The sequence below is a fragment of the Coloeus monedula genome (assembly GCF_965178545.1).
Source record: "Coloeus monedula genome assembly, chromosome: 7".
NCBI classification, from domain to species: Eukaryota; Metazoa; Chordata; class Aves; order Passeriformes; family Corvidae; genus Coloeus; species Coloeus monedula.
The window spans coordinates 33,255,466-33,268,284 of NC_138787.1; the positions used below are offsets into that span (position 1 = coordinate 33,255,466).

Here is a 12,819-nt window from a genome sequence, read left to right on the forward strand (position 1 = left end):
GTGCTGACAGTGACTAAGGATAGCCAAGATTTTGGTTAATGGTTAACAGAATAGTATAACCACACAGACTGACTTCCTTCTGCTGGGGCCAGGACCAAAAGCTGCTTAGCTTGCAGGGGAAGAGGCAAGCGTGGAAAGCAGAGCAGTTCACACTGTGAAGGGCTGGAGAACAGAGGCTTCACCCTGTGGAGAAAGGAGGAGGAAAATCCAAAAAGAGCAAGAGGTGTTTGCCATAAAGAAAGGTAAGAACTGAAACCCTTTCCTGTTTGACTGACTCAGAGGCTGTTGCTCACAAACCAACAAACCCCACAGGTGTGGCTGGTTGAGACAGCCTGGTTATACCTGACTGCTCGGACATGTGCGGCTCGGGGAGAGGGGCAAAGTGAGGAAGGACCTGTTTGCTGTGAACTTGAAAGTTGGAGAGGGCAGGAGAGCACCTCCTCCACCCTGGGACTGCTCATGGCAGGAGAGACACCCTCTTCAGACTGTTCTCATCTCATCGACCACAGCCACGTCCCAGAGTTTGAGGTGGCTCTGGGGGTCAAGATCACCTTGGCTTTTATCTATGTCTGTATCTTTGTTGCGGGCCTCCTGGGCAACAGCATCACCATCAAGGCCACCAGGATCCTGCAGAGGAAAGGCTACCTGCAGAAGGAGGTCACTGACCACATGGTCAGCCTGGCCTGCTCCGACCTGCTGGTCATCCTGCTGGGCATGCCCATGGAATTCTACAGTGCCATCTGGAGCCCCTTTTCTGTCCCCAATGGCAACATTGCCTGCAAGCTCTATTACTTCCTCTTCGAAGCCTGCAGCTATGCCACTGTGCTGCATGTGGCCACACTCAGCTTTGAGAGGTATGTGGCCATCTGCCACCCCTTCAAGTTCAAGGCTGTGTCTGGACCCCGCACGGTGAAGCTGCTCATCGCCTTTGTCTGGGGCACATCTGTCTTAGTGGCTCTGCCCCTGCTCTTTACCATGGGCACAGAATATCCCCTGGAGATCATCGAGGGCTACCAGAGAGTGAGTTCCTGTGTCAGACCTACTCCCAGGCACTACATTCCTGAGCTGAAGCACAACATGACCATCTGCACCAACCTCTCCTCCAAGTGGTCTCTGTTTCAAGCCAGCATCTTCAGCGCCTTTGCTGTGTACATCATCGTGCTGGGATCTGTCACCTTCATGTGCCACAGCATGATGAAAGCCCTGATGATCCACAAGGAAGGGACTGTGGCAGTGAAGGGTGGACTAAGACACCAGGAGAAGTACCTAAGAAAAAGTGAAAGTTCAGAGGGCAAGAGCTCCAGGAGACAGATCACTTTATTCCTGGGTAAGAGCCACATCCTAGTCTGCCTCCCCTACCCCCTTTCCACACGGCAAGAAAGCCCAGAAACCTCCGTTTTTATCTCACCAAGCTCTCCCAAAGGGGAAACATGATTTGAAAGTGGTACAAAATGAGGGATAACACTTTTGGTTGCGATGATGCATTTTAAGAAGCCTGATCTTTCTGTATATTTTTGGTTCTTTTTGTCATTAGAACAGGTGGGAGGGAAGAAGGAAAAATCCATTTACTGTCTGCTATTTCTCTTTGATTTTATTACATGCCTACATGCAGCAATATGGGTGACAGGCTGTTGCAGCTTGACCTTTGGGGTAGCAACAGGCAACAGTTGCCTGGATATAAAGTAGGTCTACTTGGATGTTTTGCCACTAAATTACAAATATGGGTGTTTTTAGTAAGGCTGCTGATGGGAGGGAAGACTGTCTTGCAAGATCTCAAGCTTGTGTCTCTCTGAAGGCATTTCCCTGTTAATTCAGAATGCTCCTTGGAGAGTTCTTGCTTTGCCTCAGCAGTGGTGGCTGTGTTGCATCTGAGCATTAAGGAAGCTGGACTGGAGAGTCGATTTGGTCTCACAAATTGCGGTTGCCCTCTTTGATTTTTTTTTTTCTCTGGTTTTATTTGAAGGCTTGTAACTCTGAAATTATGTTTGATTCTGATCTCTCTCACCACATTTGTCAGACAAAAAATTAATCAGGCTGTCATCTCACCAACTTGGAATCTTTCTGGGCAGTGATCCGTGTAGTCTCCACGTTTGTTGATAGTTTTATAGGCACCCTTAATCATGCCCTGGCTGCATTACTGTTGGTTCCTGTTTTGTTGGGTTGCTTATTATGGTGCTGGATATAGTAAATTAACTATCTAGAGTAAGAATGCACTGTAGACCCAGTATTTCTGTGTTGCTTTTTGGTGCTCTGACTGATACAGCAGAGAGGGACTTGAAATTCATGGGTCTCTCCACTTCTACAAATTTAAGTAGATTAGATTTTGTATCACTTTTTTCCTCCTTTTAATTTTTTTTCCCCTGAGGATTCTCTGCTTCTTCACCTAGTCCTGCTTTTGCCATGGTCTGTGGCACGCCACGAAGCTGCCATGAAATGAAGAAATCATCTCCTCTCACAAGGTGTTGAGAGGCCCCGTATGTGGTTTATTGAAAGGGCTCTCTGTTCCTCACTCCAGTGACAGTACAGATTTCTGGGGTAGAGGCACAGCAGGGTAGCTAAATACACCTGTTGCACAAAGCAGAAAAAGCTACCTGCTCTTGAAGTGCTGCTTGGGGGATCCTTAGGTGTCTGTGGGTCTCCCTCCCCTTGTACATTACCATAGCTGCATTAAAGCCCAGTCTAAGATACAAATCCTGGCTAGGTTGAGAGGGGAAGGTAAATTGCCCTGACTTTTCTTCCCCTTCTTGATTATTCTTCCTGGTGCTCTAGCATGGAATAGGCAGATGCAGTGCTGCTTGCAAAAGTGCTGAATAAATGAAAGCAACTGGTTTGCCCTTTATGATAAGGGAATTTGCCACCCAGTGTATCTGACACTTCCTCTGTACTCTCAGTTTCTGGAGGCAGGAGATACTTGTGTGAATTCCCCAAAATTATTTCAGTGGCAAGACTCTTAATACAAGTCTTGCTAATTTACTTGGCTTGGGGAATAAATTAATAAACTGAGGAGGAAGAAACTCCAGCTTGCATTTCTGAGAACAATGCAAAGCAATTTAATTTGGAGATTTCATAAGAGTGATGCTTTAGGGCAGTTTTAACCCAGAAGAAATGAACATATAAACTGTTTACAAATCGCTGAATTTAAATGTTGTGATTTAGAAGTCCTCTTTGTTTTTCATTTAACAGATGGGTCAAATTAAAACCAATACTTGCGCATTCGCAGCATATTTCACTTTTAATGTGAAATGTAAATGACAGTATACAGCATCATGTCTTTGTATGTTGAACAGCAATAAAAACAATTTAGCATTTTCTTCTGGTTGTTAAAAGTGATAAGTTCTATAAAATGGAGATTAAAATCATAAATCTCCTGACGATGAGAGAAAGCTAAGTAGAGGATGACACGGGGAGGAACTAATGCTTTTTTAGTGTCATGTTATTGTGTGGCACTCGAGACCAGTCATGGAAATTAATTGTAAATGTTGAAAGTGAAAGATTACTGGCCATAGGTGGTATTGATGCTTGCAGCATGGGCTCTGGATGGGGTCACACCACTGCAGAAACTGAGTAGCTGCCATACTAATGAAAACACTTTGCTGATGGCTCCTAAATGAAATCCAAGCTTTTAACAGTATTTAAAACATCTTAATATGCTTGGCACACCCTGACAGGGATCAATTTAGTCCTTGTGGCTACTTGATCTTATCTTTCTCCGATGGCCATGAAGGCAGTGACCACCTAAATGGTCACAAGGTGCCACTGGGGACATCTTGCTGCTCCAACACTTGAGCTGAGGCCCCTGCACTCTAGCAGAGAGCTCTCAAGAAAGGGTGAGTTTGGAGAATTATATGTCTTATTATTATTATAAATATTATAAGTGGGTTGTAGCAAACACAGAGAATGTAAAGGTAGGATTCTGTAAAAGAGAGCCCCAACAAGTGCAGTAACTATACATTATAAATATTACCAAAAAAATGCACTTCCATGGCTGAAAATAAGTTAAAAGTTTTTCTGAAGTGCCAGCATTGGGAAAGGGGAGCAGTATGGGACAAGCCCCCACACAAGCTGCTGGAGGGAAAGCACCACCAGCAGTGCTCGATCACTTTGTGAGCATGGCTGCACCCTTCTTATCTTGGTCATTGTACAGAACCACATTTGTACAAAACCAGCTGTGTGGTTTGTCAGCACACTGGATCTGACTCACCTGAACTTGCCCTCTACAACAAAGTGAGTTGTGACGATCCCAGCTGAAAATGGTGTCGCCTCTAAAGCTTGTGATGTTTCCCTTGGCAGCTGCAGTTTCAGCTTCTGCTAAAAGCCTTGATCGTTTTGCATAAAGCAGCCTCAAGCCTACCACAGTAAAGACATTGAAATGAGAGTCCATTAGTACTACTACATCCTCTTTCTTTGTATTATACACTTCCAGTTTGCCCTTTGGAGCAACACTCCTCTGTTCCTGCATTTCCACTGAGTTGGAGGCTGCTGGGCACGGTGGGTGCTTTGCCACTTGACATCTGGGCAGCATTTTTCTGTCTCCTGTCCATGATGAAAGATCTGTCCTTCCCGAGATCTTCCATCCAGAAAAGAGAAATATCAAAGTAGTCTGGCTGCTGTGGAAGTGTTGGTGGAGGTGCATTAAAGCACTGCCGTAGCTGCAGCAGTCAGCAGGAGCCAGAGTTGATGCTGGACCTGCCTGGCTGGCAGCCCTGTTGGTACCAGCCCAGCACCATCAGCTCCCCTGGGACATGTGAGGCAGGAAATTCCCACTGCTCTCTCTTTCCCACCTCTACAGAACTGCAACTTTTCTTCTTTGGGACCATCTGACGTAGGATGAATTTTGCCAGGACAGCAGATATCCTGCAGCTCCTTTAATAAGCAGGCAAAGGAATTTGTTATGACCTATGGCAGTGCCTCCATCTGAGAAAGGCAGTGAAGTGGTGGGTGGTGGTTTTTAAATTTTTTTTACATGGTCTAACACTTAAGTGTGTCAAATACACTCAGTGTCAACCTGAAGGTGGTGGCAGTGGTGGTTTCCTGTGATGTGGTATGGTACAGGTAACTTCAGGTATGGTCTGCTTTACAGGGCAAGAGTAGCCAGAGGCTTTACTGAGGCTCTGGTGAGTGCCATGGAATGAAAGAGAGCTCCTGTCTCTAAATAAAAAAAAAAAGAAAGAAAACAAAGAAAATGGGCAAAAGGGAAGGACTGGAAAATCTAGGCAGGGGGAAGTCAGACCTGACCAAGGGCATGCCACTCTTTTGGTGGCTGTTGTTGAAACAATGCCAGGCTAGTCTATAAAAACACCAAAGCCTCTGTAAACACCATGAACAGCTGTACCAAGCCATAAGCTAAATCTTGACAAAACCTTGACTCAGAATTTAAAAGGATGTCTAAGAACTTAAGATGGAGCACCATTTTCTTTCCATATACTACTGCTGGCAGTTTAATGCTCTGCTCAGAATAAAGGTATCGTGTGTAGGAATAGCCTTTCCAAAGATCACTAGGGAAGTGTATTTTGTAAGGCAGCTGGCAAATTTCAGGAGGCAAATTACTTCAGAGTACTTCAAGTAGTTGTGAAAAATACATGGCTGTCATCTGGATATGACTCAGGCACATTGTAACTTGACAATGGTGGGACTTCTGTTACAGGAAAATTAGATGCTTCTTCATAGGCTGGAATTTGGCTGGGTTTTTTCCTTACTGAAAAAGGTAGAGGTTAGGGATAGAAAAAAAAATGGAAAGAACAATCTAATTTATGCGATCCCAGAACACAGCTCCAGCCCATGTTCTTTAAACTCAGCTTCATTGACTCCTCTTGGTTCATTTCTTTAATCATTCCATCGAGCTGCCTTTCTTCAGGCACTTTGTTGGAGACGTGTCTGAAGATGAGTACGCTGCGGGCTGGATGTGATTTTAATCTCTGTGCTTCGGATGGCGTTTCCATCCATATGTTTTCCTGAGCAGGGCTTTGAATTACTCAAGACAAGGAGGAGACTCAGAGCACAGCAATGGGTGGCAGGGGCTGAGCAGGGAGCACAAAACACATAGACCATCAGACCAGGGCCTGGCCACTCAGCACTGTGGGGCATCCACCCTCTGTAACCAGTAAGTTTTTCTTTTCGGTCGTGCATCTTGGAAGGGAGATAAAAGAAAATTATTTTCCTGCTGGTGTTTGGTAAAATTTGCCTTCCTCTTCTCTACAAAAGCATTAACCTGGTGTCGACAGCAAAACCAATCAGTGCTGGTAGCACAAAACTGAAGCGCAGCTTTTCAACAGGTGACAATGAGGCTGCATTGAGGGATGATGGCTTCTCAGGGCAATTGCGTACAAATAATCTCAAGAGCGGGGGAATTTCTGTCAGTTTAAAAAAAGTCCCCACAGCAAAACAGACTCAAGGCAAATTTCCAAAATCCAGACCTCTGTATGTTCAGGTTTCCCACACAGCAATTTAAAAAGGAACATAGGGAGAGCCCAGCATAATTTTCCTCCCTATTGTACAGAAAGCAATTTATCTACTCCTGCTTTTAACTGGACTCATGTAATAGAAGATTGTGCTTTCGGAATAAGTAGACAGTCTTCCTTTCCTCCTACACTGAGGGATGGAAAACAGCACCAAGAGAAATAGAATCGAAGAATAGGGACTAATTGAGGCCAGCACCCCCAAGGTATTTAAGACTTTTGTAGATTTAATGAAAAAATCAATGTGTGATTACACTTTTCATTAGAGTACTTAAAAATTGCTTCTGCATGAAAAGTCTGCAGCTTTGAAAACAACCTCACCCTGCAAATACTGTAGTCAGAGGACCAGACTCACCATTAGTGTAACCCATGTAATTGTCCATATATGATATCTTGGCAGGTATGGTCTCTGGGGACATCTGAGTGCTGGTTTTGCATGAGAAGCCCATGAGGACAATGAGTGCTTTACTGGTGCTTTTTCAAAGCTGTGGCCACGCTTCTGTCTTTCCCCTGATGCCTGCAAGGAAGATGGTATCTCACCTGGTCTGAAGGTCAAAGACCTAGAGGTCTTGGTTCTTTATGTTTCAATGTCTGAGCTGCCCAGAGAATAAGTGCACAGCCAAGATTCTTGAAGTACTTCTGCCCTGTTCTTGCAGCTGCCCAAAGTCTTTAAACCTCATTAAAGACCATTACCTGTGTTGGCCTTAAACTTTATATTATTAATCTCTCTCTCTCTCTCTTATAAGCTGTAGCTAATAAACCTTGTGGCCCTTGGTTCTTCTGGCACTCCTAGGTGTATGCTAAGAGAAGGAATTAGGGAAGTGCAGGTGACATCCATCACTGTGGCAGCATGAGTCAAGGAACAGGCAGGGGAGTGCCACCTTTGGGCGCTGAGGACTGGCTGTGTCACCTCAGCTTCCAAAAAATACACTCTGTATCATGGCAAACCCTCCACAGCACACTTTCCCTTACAAGCAGAAGCCTTGGAAACTGTCTTTTTCTTCCGAGTGGATAAGAAAGCAGAGAGATTTATTTCTCTCAAAGTGGAGAAGCACAGATTTTGCTACAGGTGTGAAGCAGATTGAGGGAGACAACCCTCAGACAAACACAGACCTTATTCTTTGGTCAAGAGGCTATTATCTAAGCATTAATTTTCCAGTTTCTCTCTCTGTTTTCTTGCTATCTCTTCTGAGCAAAGTGCCATCTCAAATGTAGATTGCTCTTGCAGCTCCTCAGTTTCAGTAGGTAGGAGTCATTTGTGGGAAGTTTGCAGATGATTTATTGGAATCTTCACCTGTGAAAGCTAAATGCATTATCTAATCCTCTATTTTTTCATATTCAAATTATACCACATTTCCTATAATTAAATCTTTTGTTTTCCTATCTGATGTTGGGTCCATTATCTTTGAACAATGATTGCAAGCCTGTGAATTTTAATGGGGAAGAACTTTAATATCTGTGCATTTGTTAGTGAAGCTTTAAATTTTGTTATTTATTATCCTTATTAATGGCACAGAGGGGTCGAGTGCTCCCTCAGCACATTTGCAGGTGACACCAAGCTGAATGGTGAGGTTGACACACCTGAAGGACAGGATGCCACCCAAAGGGATTTGGACAAGTGTCCAAGGTCAGGTTGGCGTGGTCTTGGAGCAGCCTGGTCTAGTGGAAGGTCTAGCAGGGGCTTGGAGTAAGATAAACTTTATGGTCCCTTCCAACCCAAACCATTCTATGACCACCCTACATAACTTCTTGGTTTACAACATTTATGTAAGAAACTGAGAAATGACTAACAGCTTAAATATTATTTTCTTCCCTCTCATTGTTGCAGCTGGGTTCCTAAACCACTGAAGGTAAACAGTTTTCAACTGTTTATCAATGTGCTGTAGCAGATTTTTAGCCCTTTTTGAGGGTACCATAAGCATGCTTATGCTGCTTAGGTGAGAAAGCAGTTATCCTTCTGATCCCTGCTATGCATGGATGAGTAATATCAGGGTCAGAATATTATGGATTAAATGAGTTTGCCAAGAACCTTTTTATCTTACGAATTGTGACTTACAAGGAAAGGTGAAACTGAGAAAGAGGTCTGGTACCGTGATGAGCTAACTTTTCTGTGTTTCCTCTTAAGCTGTCTGTAAGCTTCTCATTGTTGCATTAATTCCCTCTTAAAAGCACCTAGCATTTTTGTTCTTAGGAATCTTTAGAATAAGGAATTTAAGTTGATAGTGCTGATATGAAGTTAGAGTTGGGGATTTGTCAGCAGGTGTATGCTTGTTACAGAAACATGCAGGGAGATTTCTGTGAGGCTCAGAAAGCACTTGACAACCACTTGCAAACAGGTGCATGTGTGTAACAATTACCAGGAAACTAAACTTTAATCATCAGTACAAAAAAAACAGGCATGCATTAGAGAAGATAACATTTCTTAGCCATCCATCCTTGTCCTCAGTGTAGATGGCTTTCTTTTCCCATGTTTGATTTGGTAGCATCTACACAGATGTTCAGGAAGATGTTCTGCTCCAATCTCTAGTTGAACCTTGCATAAGAGCTCAGCCCCTTTTCAAGGGTAGTGTAAATATTTTGTCCCTGTTCATGCAGCATTTCTGCAAATCCACCTTGATTTGCTCCTCCATATATTATTGCCAGTTTGCTTTTTGTTCAGCATAATGACTGTCTCACACAGATAAACAAGCAGCTGCCTCATGCCCAGACTTTGTTTTTGTGGTATGTCTGATATGGTGCTGCTGAAGGTGATTTTGATTTGAAGAAATATTAGAAGACTGTCTTGATTGCTCCTTCATAACCAAATCCCTGGAGATCAGTACATACATAGGCCTTCTATTAGATTGCTGTAACTGCAATTATTCTAGTCTTTTTACCATAAGGCACAAAATTCACCTTGTGAAACTCGCTGTTGTGGAGGCCAGATGTAAAAATGAGCTCCTAAAGAGGTTAAACATAACCTTGAAGGATAGTGCTGTCAAGAACAATATGTAATCTCCACTCTAGAAAGTCCTGATATTGCTGGGTGCCAAGACCTCGGTGCAAATAGAACAGGAAAATCCCTCTGTTCTTGTTCCTTTTCCTGCAGATGTCTAAGTGGGATCATCACAGAGAGAAATTAATGGGCAGATGAGTCCTAGGTCTGTCCCAGTATGTCTGCTTTTAAGATGAAACTTTCTGTATACACCAAAACAGGCAAGTAATCTGTCTGCCTTCAGCTAAGTACAGGAACATGAACTTTTTAAGATGGTAAAACAAAATTTTGAGTAGACAAGAGAAAAAAAAAATTGCTTGAAATGCTCCCCATCAAATTTTGGTTATTTTTCCCTACACTCCTATTCTCCCACATAATTTTTTCAAGAAAAAAAAGGTATTAATTTCTGGGTGTGGTACTTACCTCTCTTGTGTGTGCCAAAATGTGTCTCATTTGATAGGCTCTAGTACTTGCTGATTTTCTAATTCCTTTCTAATTCTAACGTGCTTCACATTGTCTCTCTCTCCAATAAAGACAACGTTTGAGCTCCCTGAGTTTGAAAATAAAGCAAAATTTGTCCCATAAAGGCACTGAGAATAAAGGTCCTCTCCAGCTGAATCTCTTAGTAATGCTTAAGGATATCTATAAAAGAGAGTTCTTGAAACTGCTAAGACCGAACCAAAAATCAGAATAAAACTTTTAGGGTAGCTAGAGATTGCAGTATGTCAGCAACAGAGTACACAGGTGTTCAAACAGTCTTTCTCGTGAGCACAACTTTAAACATGTCAGAGTTTTAACCATTAGATAAGAACCAGAGTTGTGTGGTGAAGGTCAAACAGAAGTCAAAAGCAAGCACGCTGGTGCTTGCCCTTATCCTTCAGACAGTGAAATTGCTAAAAGCCTTCTGACTTTCTGTCACAGGTTTACTCAACAGACCTTTATGATTGCTTGAAAGAAATGCTTGTCTAAAATGGGTGAAATGGGTTGTGTCACAGGTGTTCAAAAGATGGTATTTAAGGGATTGTTTTGTCTTGAAAGCCAAAATACCTAAGCTCTAGTGCTAGTAATGATGACATCAACTTCTGCCAAAATGTGTAAAAGCACGTATTGGCGTTTTCAGACATGCACATACTTTTGAAATCTTGGATGATGATTCTAAAAGGGCAACCTAGCTACTGAAGTTTAATGGTTTAGAATATATTTGTTTTTAAACTGGGACTTTTAAAAAAATGCAATGTGTAACCACCCATGTTGAGGTTGGAGGAAAAAAAACCCTACCAAGGTGACTGGAGAATGGGGAGAGAGATCTTTAACAGAAGCTAAAATGAGGTTGTATTGTTTAATGTGGCAAACTGAAGAATACAGCTGGCTTTATCAGCAAATGCAGTGGGGCAGTGGGTGCAAAGGAAAGAAGAAGGTCTGGTTTGTACCCTGGTTTGAAAACCTTGCAAAACGAATTCAGAAACAATTGTATGCAGAGTGACTCTGGGCACAGTCAGTCTGATCTCCCTGTGCAGTGAGTGAAGCCTGGCACTCTTGCAGTGCATGTTCAGACTCTGCCCAAGGAGCCCAGCCTGTTTAAGTCAGGTTATGTCAAGCAGTTTGCAACTGCCTACAGTTGCAGAGCAAGAAAATTCCCTCCAGCCTGCACACATCTTCCTCTTCAGCCTAGAGACTTGAGTCTGAAAGTTGTAGTACCCCTGATTAAGTCCAAATTTAAAGAGCTTTAAATCCAGGTTGAGTATAGATTTGCTATTAAAAAAAAACCAGTCAAAGAACAGCAATAGAAGAGCAAAATGAGAGTTCTTCTGAAACTGCTGCCTGCTGGCCTGGTGGGCACAAAGGGCCATCACCCTCAGCTGGAGCAGTGTCTGTGCCTGTGGAGGTTTGTGACTGTATCCCTCTTCTTGCCTTCAGTGCTTCTCTTTGTGCCCTTTCTTAGAAAATTTTCCCCACCTGGTGTACTTGGAGGCAGCCTTGGGAATTCATCATTACAAGTTAATGTCTGGAGACTGAAGCTTTCCATTGGCTTGATTCCCTTCCCTTTTCCTACCTCCTGCTCAGATACACGTCTACTGAATTCTGAAGAGCTTTTTGATAGCTTTGGAATTCAAATGTCCCCTCTCTATTTGTCTTCTGGTCCAAGCCAACATTTAAATGCATTCTTTTCTATTACTAAGAACATATTGACAATTTAGGAAACATTGTCCTACAGTGCAAACACTCGGATATTACAAAATATTGCCATGTTCTCTGCACTGATCTAAATGAGAGCATTGGCACAAGAACTAATAGGTCTATAGGGGCCATGAATGAGTACAGACAGAAATGAGAAAATTTCTAATCATGAGAAGGACATGTTCAGGGACAGTTTTCCAAGCAGAGAGCTGGACTGACCTCGTTCAGTTTCTGGGGTACAGAATGTGACCATTTCTGCAAGTCTGTGGTGTGGTTGCCTGTGCTGGGAGTGGAGACATATCTCTGGCCATAAAGACAAGGATTCCTCTGGGTTGGAAGGAAAGGCTGGAAGGAAAAGGTCATGTTTATTGCTCCTTGGTGTGGCCTGTGTGACTCAGTATCCTCCTTCGGGCCACTGTTGAACTTGCAAGGAAGGTGCAGCAAGCCTAAGCAAGCTGAACAGTTTCAGATACCTTTCATTTTCAAATACCTTTTGCCAAAAGGAAACTTTGAGAAAGCTGGCCTGGGACCACACAGGTCCCCCTTGGCGCACATCCAGATCCCTGCCTGTAGGTGGGGGCCCCATTTCCTTTGTGCTTTGGTCTCTGACTCAAGGGTAAGATATCTCTGTGCTGCTCCTCCTCTTGCTGCCCAGATCCACTCTGCCAGCCCGCCCTGGTGCCCTCCTCCAAGCCCACAGGGCTGTCAGCCTCCCTGTGCCTGATGAGTACCGTTCAAAACACTGCCTCTGAGCCTCTATCTCCAAGAGAGAATTGCTTTAACCTTATCAAATGGAGGTGAAATTTAAAATGACTTAATGCTTATTTGCTGACAGGCAGGAATGTCCTCTAAATTGACTGTCACAGCTGGAACACAATGTTGTAGGACCAACTCAAAACCTCTTGCTGGCCTTCAATGAAACAATGTTAAATTTGGGAAGTGGGGATATTATTTTGGCCCCCCTGGATATGTATGGATAGCATTCTCATTTTGAAGTTTCATACAATGAAGCTATATTTGATATTTGCATAATTCAAGTAGATGAAATCCTCAAACAGGCACAGAAGACTTGATTTCATTAACTTGGGAGGCAGCCATCCCCATCTTTCATGCAAATGGAAAATACCTTTCCTGTAAGTATGCTTTAAAGATTCATTTCTTTCTCTAATCAAGTGGTGAAATCCTGCCCACAGGAACCAGAATTGATTTCTT

The 12,819-nt window shown here is 43.2% G+C and overlaps 1 protein-coding gene across 1 annotated transcript in view; it reads left to right on the forward strand.

Moving 5' to 3' along the window:
• Positions 1 to 459: 459 nt before the first annotated feature.
• The window catches only part of GPR39 (G protein-coupled receptor 39), a gene marked incomplete at both ends in the record, with an annotated part of 74,526 nt that continues 62,166 nt past the window's right edge, over positions 460 to 12,819 (forward strand). The window contains one exon of the mRNA XM_082285601.1: positions 460 to 1,327. Coding sequence (XP_082141727.1) covers positions 460 to 1,327 — 868 coding nt within the window. The remainder of the gene's footprint in view (positions 1,328 to 12,819) is intronic.